The sequence below is a fragment of the Rana temporaria genome, chromosome 2, assembly GCF_905171775.1.
Source record: "Rana temporaria chromosome 2, aRanTem1.1, whole genome shotgun sequence".
Lineage (NCBI taxonomy): Eukaryota > Metazoa > Chordata > Amphibia > Anura > Ranidae > Rana > Rana temporaria.
In genome coordinates this window covers 110,778,318-110,805,730 of record NC_053490.1, presented here as the reverse complement: position 1 = coordinate 110,805,730, position 27,413 = coordinate 110,778,318, and the positions used below count along the sequence as shown (strand labels likewise).

The 27,413-nt window shown below is 41.3% G+C and overlaps 1 protein-coding gene across 1 annotated transcript in view; it reads right to left on the bottom strand.

The window, feature by feature from the left end:
• Positions 1–27,413, bottom strand: part of NCKAP1L (NCK associated protein 1 like) — a 273,575-nt gene that overhangs the window by 183,942 nt on the left and 62,220 nt on the right. Inside the window, exons 14-20 of the mRNA XM_040340760.1 lie at positions 25,737–25,818; positions 24,684–24,742; positions 19,413–19,558; positions 16,237–16,369; positions 10,145–10,264; positions 7,859–7,998; positions 5,731–5,862 (exon numbers count right to left, since the gene is read on the bottom strand). Coding sequence (XP_040196694.1) covers positions 5,731–5,862; positions 7,859–7,998; positions 10,145–10,264; positions 16,237–16,369; positions 19,413–19,558; positions 24,684–24,742; positions 25,737–25,818 — 812 coding nt within the window. The remainder of the gene's footprint in view (positions 1–5,730; positions 5,863–7,858; positions 7,999–10,144; positions 10,265–16,236; positions 16,370–19,412; positions 19,559–24,683; positions 24,743–25,736; positions 25,819–27,413) is intronic.

Below are 27,413 nucleotides of genomic sequence, written 5' to 3'. Positions count from 1 at the left end.
AAATGACCTAGATACGCCGATTCACGAACGTACTTGCGCCCGTCGCTGTAATCCACGCCGTTTACGTAAGGTGTATGTCTGGCGTAAAGTTATTCCACCTAAAGCAGGGGTAAGTCATGTTAGGGTATGGACGACGGAACAGCGACGGAACAGCCGTCGTATTTTACGTTGTTTACGTAAGTCGTACGTGAGAGGGGCTGGGCGTAGGTTACGTTCACGTCGTAGGCATTGAGCCGTCGTATCTTAGGGAGTATATGCGACGTGATTCTGAGCATGCGCCATTCGTTCGGCCATTCATTTGCATGGGGTCACGGTTCATTTACATGTATCACGCCCTCCTTCAACCTACTTTGAATTAGGCGGGCTTACGCCGGCCAATTTACGTTACGCCAGCGCAAGTTTGGGAGCGAGTGCTTTGTGAATACTGCTCTTGCCTCTCACAATTACGTCGGGGTAGCGCATACGAGATGCGATATGCCGGCACAAAGATGCGCCGTACTACGTGAATCTGGGCCTATATGCACATCCAGTACTACCCAAATGGAAAAAGTACAACTAAAATAAAAGTTGTTTATCTGTTTACTATTCTTCAAGGGTAAATGAGCCTGTCTTATAATTTACATTATAGAAATGAAAAAGAAGGAAAAAATTAAAGCATGGGCAAAAATCCCTAATAAAGTGCAATAAGAAAAATCTGAATCTTCAGTATAAATACCATCCTAATCTGCAGTGTGAACGCCATTCCATGTGCACCATCACCAGAGGAAAGAAAACTCAAATCTGCTTTTACAATGGGAAATTCTGTTTTGGGTGGCTTTTACTCTTTAGGGAACATACAGTACACGTGTCTACTGGTTATTTTTTTAGAAGGACTGGATTCTCGCCCACTTATTTTTCACATAATTTCATCATTACCTCTCACAATGACACACTTTTTGATCTGAGAGGTAGCAGTTTATATTGTACAGTGGCATACTCCTCAACTCCTACTTTCAGTAATAAATCTGAAAAATCCCTTTGTCCGTGAATAATGTTATATGGCAAGGGTCTTCTCCCTTCACCACCCTGACTGAATCATCCACTGATGGAAGCTCAGGGAAGAGGCACTGTAAGCCTTTATTTTCTTAAACTCCACTAACATAACAAAAGAATCAGATATCCTTATTGATAAATGAATTATATACAGTATACTTCAATCCAGGCACTGATAAGCAACCCAATGAATCTTATCAAATTCTCTCAGATTTTTTTAATCTCTTGACTTCTGACTCTCCTGGCAACAAGCAACTGCTGAATTCCATCAGGAAAGACACGATAAGATTCAACATAAAAAAGACCTTACACCTTGTCATTCACTTTAGACAAATATCTCTTCTTCAAACTGATATAAAGGTTTTTATGAAAGTTTTGACTCACAAGCTGGCCCAGGTTGTCACCACCATAATTACCCTTATTCCAAGGAGCCTTCTATCTATTACAGCTGTATTCCCCCGTGAATTCCAGAAGCATGTGGAATACCCCCAGTGACAGGGAGCGCCAACATTTTAGTCCATGGCTAAAATGGGGGACTTAAAGAAAATTAGGCAGCAGACACTTTCTGTCTTTTTATAAGTGTTATTTTTGATAATGCACAAGGAAGAAAGGTTATGGATCCCAGAGAAACACCTACGGGCTCCAGATCCATGTCCAGTTACACAGTATAAAGATCCTAAGCTAACCTAGCAACTCTATAGATAACTTCTTAAAGCAGGGGCTCACCCTAAAAACGATTTTCTAACATTACATTTTTTTTTTTGCTGTACATACCTCGTACAGCTATTTTCTTCCCCGGCTTCCGGGTAGGGCCTCCCGTGGGAGTGGGCGTTCCTATCCAGCAGGTGATTGACGTGATGACAAAAACGACCTCCACCCCTCGCATAAGGAGCATCACAAGTTGCCGAAAGAAGCCGAACGGCGAGTCGGCGCTATACGGCGCCTGGTAACGAAGGTTACGGTTGCAGCAGTGAGAGTCTGCATCCATCAATCCATCTATTAGCCTGTAGTTGTCCTATACATATCAATGCGCATAGCTGCCTTGATCTGGTAAGGAGGTTCCCTGTAAGGTGGAGGTTCACATTGCGGTGGTTCGATCCTATTGCTGTTCACTTGGTTCGATCCTATTGCTGTTTAATATCCATTGTTTGGTAAGAAGACACCTCATGCGGTCGTGGTACACTTATACATACTGTGAATACTGGGTGTATTTGTGTCTCCCATACCCCATAGCATTGATCCTATCATAAGGGTCATAGTTTTTGGCAGGATCACGCTATGTTTTTTCTTTTTCTTTTTACTTTTCTTTTTGCTACGCATCCTGTGGAGGCAATTTTTCATCTGCTGAAATCTATCACCATTGGAGGATTTAGTACTGGTGTGCTAACCAAAGACCTAGGCTGGGTTATAGCCATCCGCCATATTGGCTTACTTTCTGTTATGCATTCAATTTATCAGGTTTATTTAGGGACCAGGAAGTCTTTGTGTGTTTTTTCTTACCAGCCTTTCTTATTGGACCATTTCTTATTATTCCAGCACTACTTTGGACTTATAGCGCAATGTTTCTTTTTATCTTTACTGTGTTTATCCCGCTATTATTGCTTCTGTAGAGGGGTTCATAAAATATTTATTTTATTTATATTACTAATTTGATCATAGTAAGCACAGTTTTTTACCCCTAGAATAGTAATGTTATTGGGCAATTTGTCCCTAAGTGTTTATGTGGTACCCCATGGATCATAGTCCCCAACTGTGTTTAGGATCTCAACTTTTGCTAAACTTCCCTCTCCTGGTTCCAAGATATGCCCTTAGGGCCAGATTCACAGCCAGGCGGCGCAGCGTAACGTAACCGATTTAGGTTACACCGCCGCAAATTTTCTGGCTAAGTGCCCGATCCACAAAGCACTTACCTGGAAATTTGCGGCGGTGTATCCTAAATCCGTCCGGCGCAAAGCGGGCCCAATCGAATGGGGCGAGTCCCATTTAAATTAGGCGCACTACCGCGCTGGACGTACTGCGCATGCTCCCGTCGCAAATATCCCGACGTGCTTTGCGCGAAATTACGATGCGCCAACGTTTTGTAAATCGCGACGGGTAAAAAAGACTTGCGCCGGGAAAAAGAAAATTTAAAAAAAAAATTCAAAAGTGAAGCGGGAAAGACGGGTATACTTTTACATGGTGTACTAATTTTACACTTTGTAAAAGGTGCACTATCTTTGCGACGGCAAACTAACACTTGCGGCGACGTAACGACGGGAAAAAGTTTCGTGGATCGCCGTAACTGCTAATTTGCATACCCGACGCTGGTTTACGACCCAAACTCCCCCCAGCGGCAGCCGCGGTACTGCATCCTAAGATCCGACAGTGTAAAACGATTACACCTGTCGGATCTTCTGCCTATCTATGCGTAACTGATTCTATGAATCAGTCGCATAGATAGAAACAGGGATACGACGGCGTATCAGCAGATACGCCGTCGTATCCCTTTTGTGAATCTGGCCCTCAGAGTTCAGTTGTTAAAAATCAGAACTTCTAGATAGTAAAGCCTTGACATTTAAGAGTTGAATGACAGAGGTTGGGTTTAGCACTGTTTGGGAGGGCGTAGCTTAATCTTGATTTAGGAAGATGTCAAAACCCTATACAACATAGACTGTGCCTGGGATCCAATAGGGCTCCACTCAGGTACAACATACATATTTTTTTCAAAACAATTCTTTTTTAATGCTATTGTAAAAGTTGTTTAATTCATTGAATTTTGTCATACACAGGTGTAAAATTACCTCAGTACAGGTACAGTTGTATGTAATTGTGCTGCTTTCTCCTAGATGCAAATCCTATTTTGTACAATTAATCGTTCAAAGGAAGGTTTTTTCTATTTGCACTATGTTGTATTATATTCATTTTCATTAGGCAATAAGGTGGAGTCTTGATTTAAAATAACCCGTCATAACAAAATTACAGGCCTAACACGTTTCTATTTCCTTGGCTATTATACACATTATTTTTTTTCTCATTAAGTCACTGACCTGGAACAGGCAGGAAGCCAATAAAGTCGGGGGAAAAAAACAACGTACAGGCTTGATCTGGGTAAGTAGACAATGGTGTCATAGGATGCGCACATCAGCCAAGGAATTAGTGGAAAAACACTGTCAGCATTCATATTTCTGTCATGACAGATGCACTTTAAAATATAATTAAAATATAACTAAAGGCAAAACTTTTTTTTAGTTTTGGATGGAGTGGAGAGGGATCAGAATGCTTGTCAGTTTTTATTGCTGTCTATGCCCCTCTTAAAGCGGGAGTTCACCCAATTCGGTTTTTGTTTCTATTTTAGCCTCAAGCCCCGTACACACGACCAGTTTCCTCGGCAGAATTCAGCTTCCGACCGAGTTTCTGGCTGAATTCTGCCGAGAAACCCGGCCGTGTGTACAATTTCGCCGAGGAAGCCGACGAGGAGCTCGACAAGGAAATAGAGAACATGTTCTCTATTTCCTCGTTGTTCTATGGGAGCTCTCGGCCCGCCGAGCTCCTCGGCGGCTTCAGGGCTGAACTGGCCGAGGAACTCGATGTGTTTGGCACGTCGAGTTCCTCGGCCGTGTGTACGGGGCCTTAGATTCCTGCTCGTTTTGTCTAGGGGAATCGGCTATTGGTTTTAAAATATGATCCGTACTTACCCGTTTTCGAGGTGCATCTTCTTCCGTCGCTTCCGGGTATGGGTCTTCGGGAGCGGGCGTTCCTTCTTGATTGACAGTCTTCCGAGAGGCTTCCGACGGTGGCATCTTATCGCGTCACTCGTAGCCGAAAGAAGCCGAACGTCGGTGCGGCTCTATACTGCGCCTGCGCACCGACGTTCGGCTTCTTTCGGAAAATCGTGACGCGATGGATGCGACCATCGGAAGCCTCTCGGAAGACTGTCAATCAAGAAGGAACGCCCAGTCCCGCAGCCCATACCCGGAAGCGACGGAGAGGATGCATCTCGTAAACGGGTAAGTACGGATCATATTTTAAAACCAATAGCCGATTCCCCTAGACAAAACAAGCAGGAATCTAAGGCTAAAAAGTGTGCGCTATGGGTGAACCTCCGCTTTAAGGAGATTCACCCTCTATATTTGTCCTGTTTACCATTAAAGGTAAAATTAAAAGAAAATCCCCAAACTTTGGGTTGTCCCCAGAAAAGTAATAAAGGGGAAATCTTCCAATGGGGACACTAGTTCTGGAGACCTGGGGGTCCCCAAGTAATTCCCTTAATTTGCATTGATTTCCTCTCATTTCCTGTTTGGCTATGGGACAGAAAGTTAAGGGAAATCTCCACAATGGGACACAGATGGCAAAAAAAATCTGACAAGGGATATAATCCTCCCTTGCTCTATCTAAAAGGAAAAAAAAAGTTTTGCCTATAGTTTTACTTTAAAGTGATAGAGGCCTACTCTAATCAAAAACATTTTTTTTTTGGTCTATACATATTTTAACCATAAAAAAACTAAGAACTTCGATGGCCAATATGTGCCTCTGTAATTGTCACTGAACTGGTGTGGATTTGAGCTTGCAAAACTTGGCCCTCATATCCATGTATTGTATACAGTGGTGATAAAATGATCAATCAATATAACAATATGAAAATAGCAGTAACACAGAAGTAACAGCACAGTTTCATTGTAGCACATAACCATACTACATATCTTTATGTAGAATACCTACCGACTAAGTCTTGTCTCTAAGTGGGAACTTAGGTACTCTGCCGGAGTAACCAAATGATCGAACACCATGATGTTTTTGACATGATTTAGTGCTATCGAGAACTCACTAAGAGTCAGGTGCAGTTTGTCCATGCTAAAAATAAAAACATATGCAGATATACTTAATGATTGTAATATATAATCAACAAAAACTATATTATATAATCATATAATAGAAATATAAAAAAAATTGAATTGTGCTTGCAATCATAAAGATAATTCAGTATGGTGTGCTATGGGTCACAGAGGAGTTGGGAGAAAGCCTGTATTTACACTTTGAGCCCCTCTAAGCCAACTTTGAGCACTTTCACCAATCCCATCCATTTTTATCTTATGTCCATTTATATAATTATATTATTGTATACCTGTCTTTGCTGTTGTTTGTGCTTACGATTTAAAATACTTTTAAATGGAATAAAGTCTGCAATGACTGACTAAGCAGCTCTTGCTGAACTTCACTTGTTATGCCCCAGTCAGAGAGAGGTCAGAACTCCTTATCAGCATATCGTTCTGGATCAATATTGAAGCAAGAGTTCCAGCGTGACAGCCGAGCAATGGCATTTTCAGAATGAAAGCTCATCAATGGCAGCGCCCATCTTTCCAAATGATTTACAGCATTTAAATTTTCAGCCACAACTTAAAAGATGACAACCTAGTAACATAAGCACTCACTGTCATGCTCCACATGAAACTAAAAGTGGTTATAAACCTCTGATGCTAAGTATGAACAAAGCATATCCCTCTATATTGTGCTTATTTCAATCCAGAGCACTAAGTGTAATTTCTGTCTGCTATCGGCAAGAGTCATTTCTTACAAGTTTTCCTGACACTTTGGGGGTTATTTACGAAAGGAAAATCCACTTTGCACTACAAGTGCAAAGTGCACTTGAAATTGCACTGAAAGTGCACTTAGAAGTGCAGTCGCTGTAGATCCGAGGGGGACATGCAAGGAAAATAAAAAACAGCATTTCAGCTTGCACATGATTGGATAATAAAATCAGCAAAGTTTCCCCCCACTTTCAGTGCCATTTCAAGTGCACTTTGCACTTGTAGTTTTCACTTGCAGTGCAAAGTGGATACCCCCACTGTGTTGGTCTATCACATAAAATCCCAATAAAATACATTTAAGTTTTTGGTTGTAACATGACAAAATGTGGAACATTTCAAGGGGTACTAATACATTTTAAAGCACTGTAGCCGTGAGTATGACTCACCTAAAAAGTTAAGCTATGCATTTCATTGGTATATTTTTCACTAGTTGATAACCATTTGGGGACAATTCCCTCTGAACTCTATAAAAACTCACTGCACTCTTCTGGACTTTACATCCCCTTTATAGCAATGGACTTAAAAAATATACTTGGAAATATGTATTTATCCTGCTAGACTGCATGTACATTTGTTTTGTGCAAATGCTGGAAAAATCTAATTGTACTAGGTGATTTTCTTTCCAGGTTGGATGTTTTTCAATTATAAGAATCATCAGCTCCATTTAGTTAACATAATGCTGTATTTTCCTGTTTCAATCTACTCTTATGATTGAAGCACATGCAACCTGCAGAGAAAATAGCATAGTGACAGCATAGTGTCACTTGATTCTACCGGCATCTCTTGGTCTCTCTGGGCTCTCAATGTTCAAGTATGCAAAGTCAACATTGTTTTGGCTCTAGTGGGGACTTTGTTACACTTGTTCATATTCATTTTATTAAATTCATTTTCAATACCTGTATACAGTATATAAGTTGACTTTAAAATCTGTTTTATGACATACACAGTGTACCTAATTGTGATGATATACATTAGAATGCAAATTTACGACGTAGTGCAATTTACCTAGGAGCGTAATACATTTCCACAAGCTAGAGCTAGAAGCATGTTTTTTAATCTCAGACAAAATAATTCTTTGTTAGCCTCTATGGTAAGACTATCATACTACGCTGTTACAAATGGAAACACTCTACCTACATTATGAGCAGGGAATCCTGCAATGTAGGAGAACTATCTTATGCCTGGTTGCAGGTACTTGCAAAGCATTTCTGTTAGGATCACATTAACACTTTAGTTAGTTTAATAATTTGGCGTTTACTTACTTAGTGGTCATGCTGCGATTTTTGCGCTGACTTTCTGTGCCTGGTTTTTCTCTCTCAGGTTCTGCTTTTTTGGGGGGTGGCCTTTTCAGTTTCTTGTTCCTGGCTTTGCTGATAGATGCAGCACAGTGCTTTGGAAGCAACTGAAAAGGGAATACATAATATTAAATTCAATTTAAAAGATCCAACAAAATTGCAAGACAAGTCTTGAGAGGATTTCTTCTGGAGCTTGTTTCTGGACCCTAAAGCCCTGTACACATGATCGGTTTGTCTGTTGAAAACAGACCGATGGACTGTTTTCATCGGACAAACCGATCGTGTGTGGGCCTCATCGGTTTGTTTTCCATCGGTGAAAAAAAATAGAACATGTTTTACATTTTTCCTATGAATAAAAAAAGATAGAAAAAAAATATTGTCTGTGTGGAAGTCCATCAGTCAAAAATCCATGCATGCTTAGAAGTCGACGCATGCTCGGAAGCATTGAACTTCATTTTTTTAAGCAAGTCGTAGTGTTTTATGTCACCGCGTTTTGGCATGGTCGGATTTATGACTGATGGTGTGTAGGCAAGACTAATGAAAGTCAGCTTCATCGGATATCCGATGAAAAAATCCATCGGATTAGATTCCATCAGATATTTCCGATCGTGTGTACAAGGCTTAATATGAAGACCTTCTTTGATACATTCCTCATTTAGCATTATGCCAAGCTGAATAGATAATAAATAGGAATGATACCAACATATACTGTACAGGGCTTTTTTTCTCAGAGAATAGGTGCAGGAACTCCCCCTTTTCGAGTCACCTTTTTTCCCTTCCCCACACCCACCTCAGACCTCCATTCCTTGGTTCCACCTCCCAGTACTGCCCTTTTAGAGAATACAGGACCACGTACAGTATCTGTATCGTTACCCCCGTAGGGGCTGCTAAGTGATGTAGCCCACCTGTCACTCTGCCCAGCCACATTCACTTCCCAGTCCCTTTTGAGACAACAAACAGTCCATGTGATTGGTTTGCATTTTTATTGAGGGATTTGAACTTGGATAGGAATATATAGGATGCCCAATAGAACAGCAATTGGTTGATTGTATGTCAATCAGTTGGGACACCTATACACACTTTAGCTACTCCAGTCTCTTCCAGCGCATCTCTTGCTTGAAGACTGTTATGCTCACTCTCTCTCTCCTGCACAACACTTAACTCCAGGCACAGCTAGAACATGGTCAGGCCCAACTCAGTCAGGCCTCAGCAACTGCCTTTTGCAGGCAGTCCCTTTTAGTGTAGCAAAATAGAATAGGAAGTCTTTAGTGCTAGCTGTCCTACGGTGGACAAATGCTCCCAGCAAGTCCCCCTCAGGCCCTGCCAGCCCTCCTGGCTGCAGCTGCCTGACTTCACTACCCATGACATTGCAATCCTCACTGGCTCCACACACAGATCCTCCTAGTCCTCTCTGGCATGCCTCTTCAGTCGTTCTGATAGCACATGTCACTCACCAGCCCTCCTGACTGCAAACCGGTGGTTCCCTCCTGAAGACTTGCCCTACAGTACTAGCTCCTGCTGCCCCCCTGCTACTCTCTGTGCCTCCAGTTCAGATCCTCCATGAGTTCTTGAAGGGATCCATCCTGCAGCCAAGTACCTAACCAGTCCAAAGGTCACCCCTCCCAGACTGGGGAGCTCCCTCAAAGGCCCCCGATAGCCTAGTTCTCCATCCTCAGTTCTTTCACCTGACCACTCCTCCCCAGCTGGGCTGACTCCAGGTATTTCAAGGAGGCCTGCCCCCTGCCAATCCTAGTTGGTCCAGTGCTTGAGACACCCCAGACAGCTCCACCTCTCCTCCCCGAATTTGTTCTAGAATCCTCTAGAAGGAAAAGGGGAGGTGACAGTGGAGTGATGCTGCTATTCTGGGCCATTCCCAGCCCACACAGATAAAAATGAATTGAATGCTTGGTGAAAATTGAACCATGGCCTCCCTGGAGATGTTACATTTTGTCTCAACGTCTGTTTCCATCACTTATGCTTGACACGGACATACTAGTGGAGAAAACTATAGATAAAGGTATGTGAAAAAGGGAGTACTCAAGCAGAAAACTATTTAACGCTCAAACCCTCTGTTCTGTCTGTTCTGTCAAGACCTGGGAAATGATGGAACTCAGCATACCCCTTCATGAGCCAGTAGCCAATCCAGTGCAAGATGCAGGAGGCCAGCACATGACAAGAATCCTCAGAGGTTTTTAGACAGCAAAATGCTACCGGCTTCTAATTTGAAATTAGCATTGTATTTATGGAAGTTACCTTTTCACTGAGATTACTTTGCTCTGCACAGATGTCAATTATACAGCTGGAGGCCTGTTTGCTGATTTCATCTAGAAAATTGTTACAAAGCCCCAAGCTGCAGTTCTTCAGGTGAGGATACTGGAAATAAGACAAAAAACATATCATTATTATTTGTCTTACATGAATTGCCCCATGCATCTACATATCTCTCTTTTGAGTGTCTTGAGAAACAGAAGAACACTGTCTTTAGACATCATTTCAGTGGCGCAGAAAAGCTTAGAATGTATACGGATTGTTTAAATCAAAATTCCAAGTAAACAGCTATATACGAGGTGTAAATAGGGTTGGATAGTAGGACTAGCGATATTTTATTAAAATCCCTAATAAACAATTTCCTATTTGGTTCTTAAAAAATCCCTTGCCTAAAGTAGTGGAAATGATATAAATTAAAAATGAATTAAATAAATAAATATGACACTAAATGCCTTTCCAAAGTGCATGCATGCCTATGCGTTAAATTAGTGATTATCTTATGTGCAAAACCTGAAGCATAAAGTTGCTTATCAATACGTGCAAACTAGCAAAAGGTGCTGCATATATACAATAGTCCAGAAATAAATGATATAAAATGAATATGAGACGTGTAAACTAGCAAAAAGTGCTGAAAAAATTGAATAGTCCACAATAAATAAATATAGAAACAAATTAATCAATTTGTGCAGTAATTAAAAATATAAATTAATCAAGTCTTTCATTCCTCAAGTGCTCAATAATCAGAATCGTGCTTGGTGCCAGGTGAAAAACCGTTGCTATAAGCCAAAAGTGATCAAAGCAATCCGTGCTCTTATAAAATCCGCACTTACCGAACATTCCTCCCCCTCTTGGGGTATGAAGCCTTCACAGTGTATGCCACTGTGTAGCACTCTGGCGATATCTCATTATCCCTGCGCTGCTGGTGATGCTTCAAATATTACCCCATATATAGGAGAAAGGAACCCCAGATGGTGTTTTATCGTTTTAAAAAACTTTTATTATTAAAACTATAAAATAGGTGCTCACATTTGAGCAAAATCAATAAATCATGTAATGCTGACACTGAAAAAGTTTGCCGACTGGAAGTGGTGTGACGTTCTGCTTACTCTGCTCTACCGGTTTCATCTGTCTGACGTCATATGGAGCGTGTAGAATGTATACGGACTGTTTAAATCAAAATTCCAAGTAAACAGCTAGGTGTGTCCAGAAAGTAATGAGAATGATATTTTAAAACGTATTTTATTGAAAAAATTTACAATTAAACATTGTCTGAGTGAGTGAGTGAGTGAGTGAGTGAGTCAGTGAGTGAAAAACTTATATAGCGCTGCACATGCGAACTAAATCGCCTCTGGGCGCTTGTTTGACCACTTCTCCTTTGAGCTCAAAAGAGATGGGTTTTGATCTTTCTCCTAAAGGCCAAGTGGTTCTCCTCCAACAAAATGGAGGTTGGTAAAGTGTTCCAAAGTCGAGGGCCTTGGACAGCAAATCTTCTTTCTCCTTTGGACTTGTATCTGGTTTTGGGGATTTGGAGTAAATTTTGGTTGGAGGATCGCAGAACGCGATTGGGGTTGTAGGCTTTTATTTTTTCGCATTGATATTTGGGGGCATTTCCCCAAATACATTTATGCGTTAGACAGAGTGCTTTGAAAGTGATTCTGTCTTTCACTGGTAGCCAGTGAAGGCTTCTCAGTGAAGGGGAGATTGATTCCCATGTTTTTTTCCCAGTCACAAGTCGCGCGGCTGTATTCTGAACGACCTGCAGGCGAGTGATCTGGTACTTTGGAAGTCCAAGGTAGAGGGCATTTGCATAGTCCAGCCTGGAGTTAACAATTGTTCCCACCACGACTGCTATGTCTTCTTTAGGAATAAATGGAATAAGTCTGCGTAGTAGGCGTAGCAGATGGTGCGATCCGCTGACTACTGACCCCATTTGTGCATCCATTGTCATGTAGGTGTCGAAGATGACTCCGAGACTTTTGACTTTGGTGCTAGGGGTGATGATTTTTCCCAGAATGGGCGGAAGTGTCCAGGTTGTTGCTAGTTGATTCTTCCGATTGGCGTGAAACAGGAGAAGTTCTGTCTTCGAACCGTTGAGTTTGAGATAACTCTTTGTCATCCAGTTCTCTATCAAAGAGAGGCATTTCTCTAGATCGAGATGATGATCCTTTTTGTTGCAGATGCGAAAATACAATTGTGTGTCATCCGCATAAGAGTGGTAGAGCAGCTTTTGGCTGCTGATGATTTCAAAAAGAGGTCGGAGATAGATATTAAACGGCACCGGCGACAGCGGGAATCCTTGAGGGACTCCGCATGACACCATGCGTTTTTCAGAGGTGAACGGTCCCAGTTTCACTACTTGTGATCGGTTTTCCAAAAAGGAGGAGAACCAGGATAAGTCACATTCCGCGACTTTGGCTACTTCAGCAAGCCGAGTCAGTAATAGTTTGCGGTCTACCGTGTCAAAAGCTGCGCTAAGGTCCAACAGTACTAGAAGACAAGGTTCTCCTTTGTCTGCGGCCTCAAGAGCATCATCCCATATTTTGAGCAATGCTGTTTCCGTCCCGTAACCTGGACATAAACCCGATTGATAAGGATCGAGCAAATTATGGATGTCTAAATGCTGTTGCAGCTGTTGTACCACTACTTTCTCCATTACCTTGGAGAAGACGTTCAGGCTTGTTATGGGACGACAGTGTTCAGGGTCTTTGGGGTCAAGGGTGGGTTTCTTTAAAATGTGTTTGATTATATCTTGTTTCAACAGGGTGCGCACTATGCCTTCCCTGAATGACTGGTTAATCAGCTGCTTGATAGGTGGTGCCAGAATATTAGCACATTCCTTCAGCAGTTTGGTGGGGATAATATCGTTAGGCGCTGTGCTATTTCACAGGGCGCTGATGATATTTTTTGTGGCCTCGAGGGACATGGGTTTTAGATTAAACGTTGTTGATTGGGCCTGATTCCTGTGGGGATTGGGCGGGTGACTGAGGGGGGGATTGAGGGGGGTACTGTTTTGCTGAATGCTTTCACGGATCCTTTCAATTTTGTTAACGAAATGATCCGATAATTCATTGCAAAATTCTTGGGTATCAGAATTGGGGGCTTCAAGACAGGCTGGGTTCATGGTCTGACTAACCAACTTGAAGAGTTTGTGGGGACGGTTTAGGGCATTGGTGATGATCTTGGGAAAATGTTTTTTTTTTGGCCTAGAAAATTTCTTTGTGGTATTTTTTTGTTGTTTCCTTGTAGATGGCGTGGTTTTCGTCTGTAGTGCTTCTATTCCAAGCTGCTTGCTTAAGGAACAACAGCTGCTCGTTAAACCAGCTGGAGTTGTATTTCCGGATGCAGGTTTTACGTTTGGGCGCTACCAAGTCGGCTGACTGCAGTAGAGCTGTGTTAATGGCATCCAGGGTTTCAGTGGCTGATTGATGTGAATGGATTGTTTTTACTTTATTTCCTAATATTGTTTTGAAGAGCTCCAAATGGAGCTTCTTCTGAGATCTCGTCCAGTGCATTGTCACTGGTTTTGGCGTTTTTGTTAAAGGGGTATTTTTGGTAATCATGAATTTGATTACATGGTGGTCTGTCCATGGTAACGACTCATTCTCCTTGAAATTGTGCACCTTGTGAGTGTACACAATCCTCCCAGTGATTTTTCCATTCTTCATAGTATCCCTGGAAGTCTTCAAGTGGGATGGCATTCAGAGCCTGTGTAGTGGCTCTTTAGACGTTATCCACACTAACAAAATAGTGTCCTTTCTCATGTTTAAATTATGAGTCACAATTTCATAAACAATGGACTTGATAATTCCTGCTTCCTCTGCAATCATTCTGATAAGGAACAGTCGGTCAAAAACGGAACAGAATGCGGATGCAGTGAGGTCTGTTCTCAACTGTGACCGATGGTTCCCGATCAGACTGTCGGTCATGGTTGAGAACAGACCTCACTGCATCCACATTCTGTTCTGTTTTTGACCGACAATTCACTATCAGAATGATTGCAGAGGGAGGGAGAATTACTAAGTCCATTGACACCATTTTTGGTAGTGTGGATAACATCTTAAGAGGCACTACACAGGCTCTGAACACCATCCCACTTGAAGACTTCCAGGGATACCATAGAGAATGGAAAAATCACTGGGATCATTGTGTACACCCATAAGGTGCATACTTTAAAGGAGACAATTTTAAATTGTAAAAATGTTCAATAAAATATCATTCTCATTACTTTCTGGACACACTTCATATGTAATTATTTGCTTGGAATCTTGATTTAAACAATCTGTGTACATTCTCAGCTTTTCTGCGCCACTGAAATTATGTCATTACTTTCTGGGCACACCTTGTATACAGTTGAAATACATACACAAGAGATGGTTTACCAGCCAAATAATTAATATATTTGTCTATCCAGTTAGCAGATTTTCAAAGCTATGTTAGACTGTACTGCCAGGCTGTAAACTTGAGCATCCAGCTGTACAGCAGGATAGTATGGGAACAGCAGTGCTCTGGTGAGTCTCACTCTGTTCTCTCCCCCTGTCAGTTTTTCCTTGTCCGCACAATTGCATGCACATACATGACTGGCTTCTAGCCATTCCCCTCCCCTTCCCAAAAGGCTTAAAAATAGATTTTTTTGGCTGGAGCTACACTTAAAAAATGTACCTGTTCCAACTCACAAACAGATTCAACTTAAGATTGAGCCTACAGTCCCTGTCTTGTTTGTAACCCGGGGACCGCCTGTACTCAGTGTGTGCTAAGGTAAAAAAAAAATAGGAGTGTGCAAGGTTTCAAAGTAAATACATTTTTGTGCCTTACAATATTATATGTCCCCAAAAGGGACTCTGTACTTTGTCCCAGCAGGAAAAAGCAATGGACTCTCATAATCCTTGCCAAAACTCAATCCCTGCTACTCCATTTACTGACCAAGGCAAAGGTGAACAAGCCCTGCGTGGGTATGAATGGAGTGTCAGGGGAGTAAAGGAAAGATGAGCATAAGCAGTTGGAGGGGGAAATTAAGTTAACCTCTTGCTTTTGCCAGAGAACAGGGACAGAAAACAATAGAAACCAAGACCCCCTTTATTCCAAAAGACAACAAAAAAAGTTTTCCATATAGATACACTTTACCTGCTTAAGACAGTCATATGCATATATGTGGCAGCAGAGAGGGTGGGCCTTAACCCCCAGCCATTGCATGTATGCATTGCTGTCTTTTTCCGGGGTGCACTCCATCAGCTCCCCCAGAAGGTCTGTGACCAAGCTGTCACGGATAGCTCACAATCAACTACTAGCAATCGAGATCCGGTAGGATGGGCTCCCGATGATGTCAGCACTGTGCAGCTAATCACAGTGCCACACTATCAAGAGCCCCTCCTCCTGGTCTAGGCATCGCATTCGCAACCTATTTAAAGCTCCAGCTATTGCCAGTGTAAAGGGGTTAACATCAACTTAATCCCTAAACCTAACCAGGGCACTGCTCTTAACCTCTAAACCTATGCTCAACCAGAATACTAATGCAACTGATTTAACTTAGGGCTTGTGTCGTTGGACTGTGATGGGCAAATGCAGCACACTTTCGATATTATTCATTGCAGGTGCAGTTAACCTGCATTTGCTTTTCTTTAGACATATATGGGGAGAGTACTTCTGAAACAAACAAAAGCCTGTTAAAACTCGTACTTTTAAGATATATGCAGTAGTGATTATATGCCAGTTCCTGCTGTAAGAAAATTATGATATACACAACTTAATATCTTTTTATATTTACCCCATTGGCGGTTTATGAGTCCCATTTGGCACTCATTGCTAGTGACTGAGCAATTAATGATCTGCTTCACAACAGGACTACAAGCAGTAATGTACATGTTATGCAAAAAGGAGCGAAATGACCCCACAAGTATGCTTGTAATCTAAAACAATCCCTAGCTTTTGAAAACCAAAAGGAATTCATGCATAATTAACAGGATAACTGGGCTCCAAACAATAACACGGGAAGATAAACACAATGTAGTCTGAATACAACAATTAAGGTCAACAGGACTATTTAGTTGCTACTGTTGTTACAGAGTAATTTGGTATCTCACCTCCTCTGGGCACATCTCATGGGTACAATTCGAGAAGTGAGAGCAGGCCAATGGAAAGGAAATAGAGAAACGCAATGCAGAGGGCTCTTCCATTGTTAGTGAGAACATCTTCTCAAATATGCGGATGTGAAAACTAAGAAAGCAACACAGATCAGAACATTAACAAGATAAAAAGAGATTAAACAACACCTGATATATGCTGTTCTGCCCTAAGCTGGCCATGCATGGCTTCTTTTTTTCGCTCAGCCAACAGGCTGAATGACAAAACTGAGCAGCTTCCTCCATGCATACATTTAAGGTGGATGCAGGAATCCTCTGTCTGCTGCCATTGTATTGTGACAGTGGGACTCCCACTATGATATTATTTAACATTTTCATCACTCTTATTCCAATACACATGTGCAATCGTACAAAAAATTATTACATATATGTGCAAATTGTGTAAATTCATATACGTATTGTAAAGGACTAGTATCAAATAGCTTCAAGGGGTTGTAAAAGGTACAATTTTTTTTCCTAAATAGCTTCCTTTACCTTAGTGCTTTTTTTGCTTTTAAATGTCCTTATTTCTTCTGAAAAATCCTCACTTCCTGTTCTTCTGTCTGTAACTCCACACAGTAATGCAAGGCTTTCTCCCTGGTGTGGAGCTATTTAAAAATTTTACCTTTACAACCCCTTTAGGGACACTGCCACTTGCTGTTTTCTTCTTTTTAAAGGCTCTGTTTGCCAATTTTTATTAAAAGCAAGTTCAGCAAACAAACATAGGTTTCCCTTGCAGAGTTTTTCAGCATTTCTTTGTCCATCAACAAAATGACATTCAGCCTAGTTGGCTCTCACTTGCAGCACTTCTGCTCTGGCCTTACACTCCAGGCCCTTGTCTGTCTCGTACAGACTGTTTCACCAACCACCTTGGTGAATATAGCTAGCAGCCTCCTGCTAAACTGGCTCCCCCGTGGTGATGAACTGGCCAAGCATGTCTCCAGGCCTAAAACCTATTGAGCATCTGTGGGGCATCCTCAAATGGAAGGTGGAGGAGCGCAAGGTCTCTCAAATCCACCAGCTACGTGATGTCGTCATGAAGGAGTGGATGAGGACTCCAGTGGCAACCTGTGAAGCTCTGGTGAACTCCATGTCCAAGGGGGTTAAGGCAGTGCTGGAAAATAATGGTGGCCACACAAACTATTGACACTTTGGGCCCAATTTGGACATTTTCACTTAGGGGTGTACTCACTTTTCTTTGCCAGCGGTTTAGACATTAATGGCTGCGTGTTGAGTTTTTTTGAGGGGGCTGCAAATTTACACTATTATACAAGCTGTACAGTCACTACTTTACATTGTAACAAAGTGTAATTTCTTCAATGTTGTCACATGAAAAGATATAACAAAATATTTTAAAAAATGTGAGGGGTGTACTCACTTTTGTTAGATACTGTATGTATATACTTACTTTTTGCACTTTTTGTAATAATTGCAATGTGCATTTGGATAAGGACAGGACTAAATACTTTTATTAATATCATTTTAGAAGGTATTCTTATTTTGTAACAACAGCCATCCTTTACATACATTGTTTTATGTGAATTTTTTTTTTTAGAGATTTGAAAAAAAATATTTCTTATTTTTTCAAATTTTTTCACTTTTTAAGAAACACTTTTGGATTTAATTGCTGTCAGTACTGATTTTGCTATTCACTTTACTACCATGGCATGGGTATAAAACAATAATTTAGGACTCCCAATTTGGCACCTAGAGAAGCAAAAAAGGTATTATGACCTGTGAACGCGTAATATATAATTAAAGGGAACCATTGAAGATAATCCAGAAACTGCTTTTTCGGAGCTGTGTTTACATTTGGCAACTGTTATCCTGATCCTAGCTTCACTACCTAGAGCAGTGATTGCGGACTTCGGCACCCTAGATGTTTTGGAACTACATTTTCCATTATGCTCAACTACACTGCAGAGTGCATGAGCATCATGGGAAATGTAGTTCCAAAACATCTAGGGTGCCAAGGTTCGCCATCACTGACTTAGAGAGTCACAAGGACAAGAGTTCAGACATGGACCAAAGTTTGTTCTAAGTCAGCGACTCCCTAGATCACCCTTTTTACCCCAGAGGAAAGAGTGAAATCATTTAAAGCTAAAATGTATTCATTGGAGGTGTTTAAAAAAATGTCCCTTACATTTGTTGCCAGTGGTTAGATTGCCACACTCAGGCCTCGTACACACGACCGAGGAACTCGTCGGACGAGACACATCATTTTCCTCGACGAGTTCCTTGTTAGGCTTGTCGAAGAACTCAACCAGCTTGCTTTGCGTACACACGTCAAGACAAAATCTCCTCGTTCTTAAACGCGGTGACGTACAACACATACAATGGCAGGGGAAGTTCGATTCCACTGGCACAACCCTTGGGGCTGCTTTTGCTAATCTCATGTTACTGCGTGTTAAGTAAAAGTTTGGTAAGAGACGATTTGCACTTTTCAGTCTGTTACAGCGTGAAAAATGTGTTATCTCCATTACAAATGCTACTTTTACTCCCGTCTCATACTTTATTCTGAGCATGCGTGGGTTTCTTAGCATACACACGCTCGAGTTTCTCTACGAAAACCAGCCCGACGAGGAACACGACGAGGAAATTGAGACTCCCGTCGAGGAAAATGAGAACTTGTTCTCTTTTTTCCTCGTCGAATTCCTCGACAGTTTCCTCGATGAAAAACGTACACACGACCGTTTTCCTCGGCAAAAAAGCTCTCCTACCAAGTTTCTTGATGGATTCTGTCGAGTTTCTCGGTCATGTGTACGAGGCCTTACAGACAGCTAAAAAAAGGTAATTGGTGTCATGCCACTGGCTCTGCTAAATGGCGTTGGACCTGGAACTATACAGGTACCATAAGTTCAGAGGTAAAAAATCCACAGCTCAAAAAAACACCAGTAACCTCTGGATGAATGCTAGGGTTCCACGGAATTCTTGTTGAGAATGACTGCCCTAGAAGTTAACATCTGAATGTCAGTCACAGAGCCTGCAACTTTAAAAGACAGTAAATGCAGCTCTTATTATTCCTTTGTGCCATTAAAAGTGTTGTTTTTTACTTGCCTGAATTGTATTTTACTTAGAAACAATAGTTTCATACAAATAAAAGGCAATGTCTAAGATCACAGTTATGAAATACCAACCAAAAGATGGACAGGTCTGAGGTCTCAGTAATCAGATCTTCTACAGAGTCCAGCATCCAGGTGTGAAACATGATCAGATTCATAATTTTCCCAAGATTTGAATTGTCTCGAAGAGATAGCGGGGCTTTAGCTACACTGGTATAGGCCTAGGAACAAAACAGAATATATACAGAGGAAACTAAATAGCCTAATAACTGTTATAAGAACAAACAAGTAAAACATAATTTTCTTGCATGATCATATTATGATATATGGTTTTCGCTTAGCCTAAACAGTAACCAGATCCATGTGTGATCTTACCAGGGGATGTCATAGATATATTGAGGATTATTCTGCTAATTATGTAATCGTAATGTTATGATAACATGCATTTTGGGGCAGTCATTTGGAAGAGCTCAAGCTTTTATTATTATTTTTACTATATTTTATTATCAGTAACTTTTTAATTAATAGTAATGTTTAGGAGCTATGGCTAGCTTGCCAGGAGCAATTTGGTTTCCAACAATGTTTCTTGGGAATGAGGGATGTGTGTAGGTGCCCACATTGTATTCAGGCTGAAAATCTACTAAAGTCCAATAAGGTACATAAATTGTGATAACGGCATATACTGTATACATTGCACAAACAACCCATTTTCATAATCATTCCACATTCCTGCTAAAGTAGTTGTGCAGGGAGTCTGAATATGTATGTAGAGTCCTACAGACCAGAAAAGACTCAGTGCATTAATTAATTCACATAGACCTAGTCAAACCCCCACCCATGTCTGCAATATGAGTTCTAGCATGAGCATTTGTACTGAGGGGTGTGGCTAATACTCAGCTCTGTCAGTATAGAGCATTGTGGAGAAGAGCAGGTTTTCTTTCTGTTTTCCTTTTTAGGCTCCATGCACACTGGAGCTCATAAACGGATGTTTTTTGAAGTTTTTGAGCATTTTTTTAAAAGCCCATAAACTCCACTCTATGTTATCCTATGTGTCCATGAACACATGGATGTTTTTGGACGTTTATCAGCTGTCGAGTTTTTGGGCTGTTTTCTGAACGCCCCCAAACTCGAGCTCAGAAGTCGTTTTTCTGACCACAAAAAATGTCAAATGCTCATAAACGCTCATAAACGTCAATAAACACTCAAAAACTTGGCTCACCGGCTTTTTTTTAAATTTTTGATTAATTGAAAAAAAATGCTAAAAAACGCTAATAAACGCTATTGCAAAAACGTTAAAAAAACATTGAAAGACTCACTGCAAAGCTACTGCCGTTTTTATAGCATTGTTTTAGCATCCAGTGTGAATGGAGCCTTAGACAAAGGTGCAAGACTATAAAGAGGTAAAATAGGCTTTAAAGTGGCATTAAAGTATTATTTTTTTTTTTTCATATAACTGATACATAGAACATTACTTACATGTATTATCTTTTTTTCAATACATTTCCTCCTCTGAGTTTACTTTTCAAGTTGTCCCCTGGTCATGCTGGCACACTTACCATTCTATGTCTGACTTAAGGAGTCCCATATAAGTCTCTTGTAGGTGTGCACTCCCACCCTGTACTACAACCATGCATGCAGCTACTGCGAGCACCGCTCACACAAATAGCATGAGAGTGGCACACAGCATAAGCCACGCCTCTTCTCCTTCTCAACTGCGGTGATTGACAGTGGCTTTTTCTGTGTGTCCCTCTTGAGTTTCATTTGTGTGCAGTGCTAACAGTGGCTGCCCACAGATCTGTAGTATGGAGCTGGAGCCATGGGTGCAGGTAGGGGCTAGGGGGGAAATTGCCCCCCCCCCTGGAATTGTCAAGAAGGTGTTGTAGTTGCCAGCTGCAGCCGCCGTGGCCACCACTGACTTTTTTTCTGAGTCAGACGGTTGCTCTCTGTCCTGACACATCTGATGTCCCTCCCTCTCCCCCGGCCCGATAATTGGATGAGATGGCTCGGTCGTTCCGCTGCTCCTCTTCAGTGATTGGCTGCCTGCCTGTGTACATGTTGTGTAGATTCGGCTGGCGTCTGCGCCACCTACTTAGTGCAGTCAGTGGCTGAGCCGCCGAATGATACGCTGCCAGTGACTACTCATCATCACATCACAGGAAATCCTGACTTGAAGTGAGTGGCATATACAGTTGCAAGCAACAGAAGAAGAACCACAGGTAACAGCAGTTAGGAGGAGCATTTTGATTTATATATTGCTGGAAAGTTGGACGGCTATTACTGCAAAGATATGTCTGTGTATGTAAGAGATAATTCATCTTCTTCACTTTGTATTGGCTGTTTTTATCAAATTGTCCCATGCCCATATAAATATAGCCTAGAAAATGTATATCTTTTTATATTGCATAGGTGACCTTAAAATAAGCCCCCCCCCCCCTGAAAAAAGTTCTGTGGACGCCTGTGGCTGGAGCGCAAATGTACAGGAGAATCATATTGTACGCCATTGGTACTGGGGCTTGGTGGGCAGACGTTCAATGTGAAATGTGTTAGCACAGCCAATGGACAGCTTAAAAAGTAAACTCAGGGGAGGAAAAAAAAAAAAGATATTGTATGTAAATAATGTTAGTTGTATCGGTTTTGCAAAAAAAAAAAAAGACTTTAGTGTTACTTTAAAGCCCATTTTGTATTTTGTAGCCCAATACCTCTGCATGGACCTCACCGTATGGAAAGATAGGTCATGCAATATTTGAAATGCAGCGCATTTCAATCTGTGCAGGACTGTTGTGTAGGAATGTTACTGTGCGCTGTAGATGTGTGGGTATTGGTGACAATGATTGGCTTTGCCAAAAAAATGGAAACTGATTGTCTACCATGCAGAGCTGCACCAGATTTTGCACTCTCCAAGTTTTAGTAAAGCATCCCCACTGTATGTTGGCGAGCATTACTATAATGTGTGTTATAATGCACATTGTGATATAAACGATACTTTAAGAATTTTCAAAATACAGGCTTACTTTAGAAACATCACAGCAGTTTAGGCCTAGTAATGATCAGCATAGAGGTACACGCAGTCTGCCAAATGCATGGAAAAAACTCTTTGCATCCATTATTATAGACTTTAGAAGGAAAGTACGTTGGCCTTTCTACATTGCATGCCAAAATCGCTCTTATCATATATATGTGCAGGCATCTCACTGAAAAACAGCAGCTGTTAGACTGCTAATGCTTGCTCAGTAATGGCAACAGAATAGATCAAATGTGTGCTCCAGATGTGGCATGTGGTGGCCTTGTCCTTTATCCCTAAGAAATGGCATTGTTCAGCTGGGATTTACTAATGTATGCCTTAATTTATTTGTTTCCATTACAAACACTCAGTATGCTTCCTGTTTTATTGAAAGCGATGGTGATTATTGCCAAACATTGCAGTGGAGCTGTTTAATTTCAATAGTGCACATTGTTTATTTATATGTCTTCCTAACAGCAGGCTATGAAAGCCAATGAACAAAGTTACCAGTTGCTAAACAAATGCAATTTGCTTTTACTGACATCTAGTGTTGCAACAAATTATTGCAGCCAAACAGTTGCACACCTTGCTTTCACAATGTAGAATATTGGTATTTATTAGTTAACTAGAGCTGTTGGTTAATCATGGATAATATCAGGAAAGTGAAAATATCAGTGATACTTTTTGTTGGCAAACTGAATATATTTTGCTGTGCAGGCTCTCAGGAATATTCAGTTTTCCTAATCAGGCATTGCATTATATGCATCACCTATATTTTCACTTTCCTTATTTTTATTGTTGTAACACTACCCCCACAAGGACTGCTGGTAACTGATCCCCCTATTCCTGCACAGAAAGGCAACACATATTTTTCACTTTTATATGGACACAAGAAAACAGTCTCCGGGCTTGGTTTTGTTGTTTTATTAGGGGTAATAACTTGGATGGGGTGTAGGGGTTATGGGATGGTCAGCTTGACTAAAACAATGCACGGGGGACAACTTCATTCCTATGTACAGAATCGTAGACTGTTCTCCCCCTGTACACCATCAGTCCTTAGTGAGCAAAAGTAAAAGTCCCCTGAGGATTAGGATCTCTCAGTCCTCTCTAGAAAATGGCACAGTATGTTGTAAGCTGCATATAAGGGGAATCTCCTCTCCTCTATAGAACTGCTCCCAGCTCTACTGTCTGCAGCAACCACCAGCCCACCTGGCTGCCCTGAAGATCGCAAGGGATAGTAAGGGTTTAGCACAGTACTGTCCTCCTGAAAGCTTGCTACATGTGGCTGTCTATCCCCTTGTGAATCCCTGGGTGTGCTGATGTACTTACCCTGTCCTCTTTTCTCCCTGCTGCTCCTTAGGGTATATTCCTCCTCAAACCAAGATATCTTTCCAATCCAGCTCAAGCCCAGCTCGAAGCCAAAGCCACCCAGACCCAGTGGTCCTCTCCTAGGCCAACCGACTCAGCACTCCATACTCCACTTGACTCCCATGCTGGCATGGCTTTGCCACAGTTAAGGGCCGACTCATTTACGCTGCCAGGATATTCTGCCTAGGGATTAGCCAAGTCCCCTCAAGTATGCAGATCAGACCCACCTGGCCTCCAAACTTCTAGATCCAGGGGAAGGTACCAGAGACCTGCCTCAGTGAAGCCATCTAGCCTGACCTGCAGTAACCCTGACACAATTCCTGACTGACAAACTAATTATGAGTCATAACTTAAATTTGCCTGCACTAGCACTAGTAACACACTAGAGAGTACTGCATTATAAAATACTCTAAACAGCTTGCTTGCATTCACCTTTGTTTGTGTTTTTGTTTTTCTAAATTACAGCTCCCCTATGTACCAATACAGCAATAATGTACTTATTATGCAAAAATAACACAGCTTTCCATTTATTCTACACACGCTTACCTCACTGTCTTCATGGCTGTTTAAAAACACTGCTCCATTACTTCTGCCTTATTTCCTAGACAGATTTTAGGTCATGACACAACCAGGAGTTGACCAGCTGACGCCATTAGCACATACCCTGCATCATCTACCCTCAACTGGTCAACTCCTTTCTGTGTCATGACCAGGAAGTAAGGCAGAAGTAATCGAGCAGTGTTTTTATACAGCCATGAGGACAGTGAGGTGAGCGTGTGTGGAATAAATGAAAAAGCAGCTTTATTTTTGCAAAAGAAGTACATTAATGCCATATTGGTACATTGGGGAGCTGGAATTTAGAGGAAAAAAAGGTGAACTTAGCCTTTAATGTTCTCTGTATCAGTATTTGATAAGGTGCATTAGACAAATGATTGATACAGTATTATATGCATACAATGTTCTTACAGTGTTCTTACCTGGAGCCTAAACCAGTCAAGTCTTAAGGCTCTAAAATCGAATGTTTCTTTGTTGTCAACTGCAGTGGGGAATATAAACATATATGAAATTAGAAAATCATGTTGCTCTAAAATGACTTTGAGGAATGTCAATGCAGTTTTCTGTTACGTTGTGAATGTGGGCCTTAAATCAAGTCTATGCTTTATCTATGTCCAGAAAAGGAACAGGTTTTATTTAATCTCATCTGTCCAGCAGCATACTCTGGGCACAAGTGCATTTTACTGTAATGTTTTCCCTTCCAGTTTGACTGAAGCCCTGTACACACGGCCGGGAATCCCATCAGGAAAAAAACTTTGGTTTTCCTGACGGGATTCCTGGCAAGCTTGCCGTGCATACAGATGGCCATTCAAAAGAACCGATATTCTTTTAAATGGCAAGAACGCAGTGACGTCATCGACTACGAAGAGCCGGTGCTCGTAACATTCGATGCCGTCTCCGTCATCTTGCTACACCCTACACTGCCCTTGTATGCTACTGCGCATGTGTCGAAGTCTCATCGAGCATGCACGGGTTTACCTGGGGACAGGTAAGCATACTGACGTACGGTTTTCTCTGCAGGAAAAACTCTGTCGAGAATCCCGACGAGAAAATAGAGAGCAGGTTCTCTATTTTTGTCATTGGGATTCCCGGCAGTTTCCTTGACGAGAAAACATACACACGCACGGTTTTCATGCCAAAAAGCTCTTCCAGCAGTTTTCTTGCCGAGAAAACCGGTCGTGTGTACGAGGCTTGAGTGTTCTTGCACAAAACACATTTGCATTTGTCAGTGATTTGACAGTGATTCTAACTGATATTTGTGTGTGTTATCTTCTCTCCTTGAAGCAGCAAGTAACAGAGAGATTTTATAACAAGATACAACTGAACATCTTTTGATAGCAAAATAGTAAAAATCATTTGTCTGGCTCTTGGGAGAGGTAATGCAAAAAAATAATGTGCCTTGATGGGTAGATGTCAGTGTGGACAGTGTTTAGCTGTTTGTCTGGAGTTCCACTTTATAGCAACAGTTACCGTACCTTGTTTTACATTCAGTGCAGACAAATGGCTTACAAATGAAGACATAATCACAGATTCCTCTTCTGGACAAACAGTGAGATTCTAGAAGAGACCCAGAACAATTAAAAGGTTAGGTGGTAGATGATTGACTAGTGAACTTTTTATATTTTTATTTCTAAACAACATGCAAAGCCAGTCATTTTTTTTAGTCTAGGTTCACATCTATGCGGTTGGGGTGCGTTTTGCATTTGAAACCCGCATTTTGATGCATTTTTGCATGCAGTTTTCAACTGAATTTTTTTCTCTTTAAACACGCTGTATACAGGCATACCCCACTTTTCTTTTTTTATTCTTTATTTATGTCGAAGAAAACAAAAGGGAAAAACAGCAAAAACACAGAATCAGCACTGTTACCAGTGCACCCACATGGGTACAGTTAACACAGTAACATTGTAGCAAATATTTAATGACAGGCCACATTGCAGAGAGCCAAGAATGCTGGAGTTCCGCAGTCCCGCGGGCGCAGCCTCTCCTAGCTTTTTTTTAAATAGAGTGGAAAATAACTGAAATCTAAGGGGGGCGGCTAGGGCCCTGGAGAGAAAGTCGAGAGGAAGAAAAGTTAGAGGGAGGGGGGATATAGCAGGGGGGGCGGGGGGGTTGGCGAACATGGATACAAGTGCTTGAATTTTAGGGCAGTGCTATCCCAGGCCACTTTCCGTGCGGTCAAAGGTCAGGGTTCGCATGCACCCTGTAGTGACGTACGCGACGCTGTCATACCCCACTTTTAAGTACACAATGGGGTTTATTTACTAAAGCTGGAAAGTGCAAAATCAGGCTCACTTCTGCATAGAAACCAATCAGCTTCCAGGTTTTATTACCAAAGCTTAATTGAACAACCTGGGGTTAGAAGCTCTTTGGTTTCTATGCAGAAGTGAGCCTGATTTTGCACTTTCCAGCTTTAGTAAATAAACCCATTGTGTACTTATAAGTGGGGTATGCCTGTATTGTTGGTTTCTAAGGAGCCGGCTGGGAAGACGGGGACCGAGTCCTTAAGACCCAATTAGTCATCACTGACCGGTGCATGCTGGGTTGGTGATGTCACAAGGGGGTTATTTAGGAAATGTCAGGCAGAGAGGCGGGCAGTCGGCGATTAGCCTTCGTCGACTGCAGAGCTTTTTTTTCGTGATTGACGATGGATCTACATAGGGGGACATTGATTTTTTATTTTTAACAAAGCAATTGTCAAAAATTGTGTGTTTTTTTTTCTTTTTGACACTTTTTTTCGTGAATGAGCAGGGGTAAATTTAGTGCCATTACAAATGGGTTACAGGAAAAAACTGGCATGTTTAAAACTAATCACACATTGTTTTATGTTGTTTCATTAGTTTGCATTGGAAATTAAATCATTTTCTGATTCAAAACATCAAAAAATTTAGATTTTTTTTTTTAAGTGTATTTTTGGGACTCTAAAAAACAAACATGAACAACAACTACTGTACATGAAAACCATGATAGAATTATTTGCACATGAAATAAAGATAATTAGTAATTTATTATGTCTGCAGCTGATATCTTATTATGTCTGCAACTAAGAATCTTGCATAATTGAATGTTGCCTAGGCAAATGCTGTAAACACATTGGAGGTTTTTTTTTTTTTCTTATTTCTAGTCAAATATGTGGGTGAATATTTGGGCAA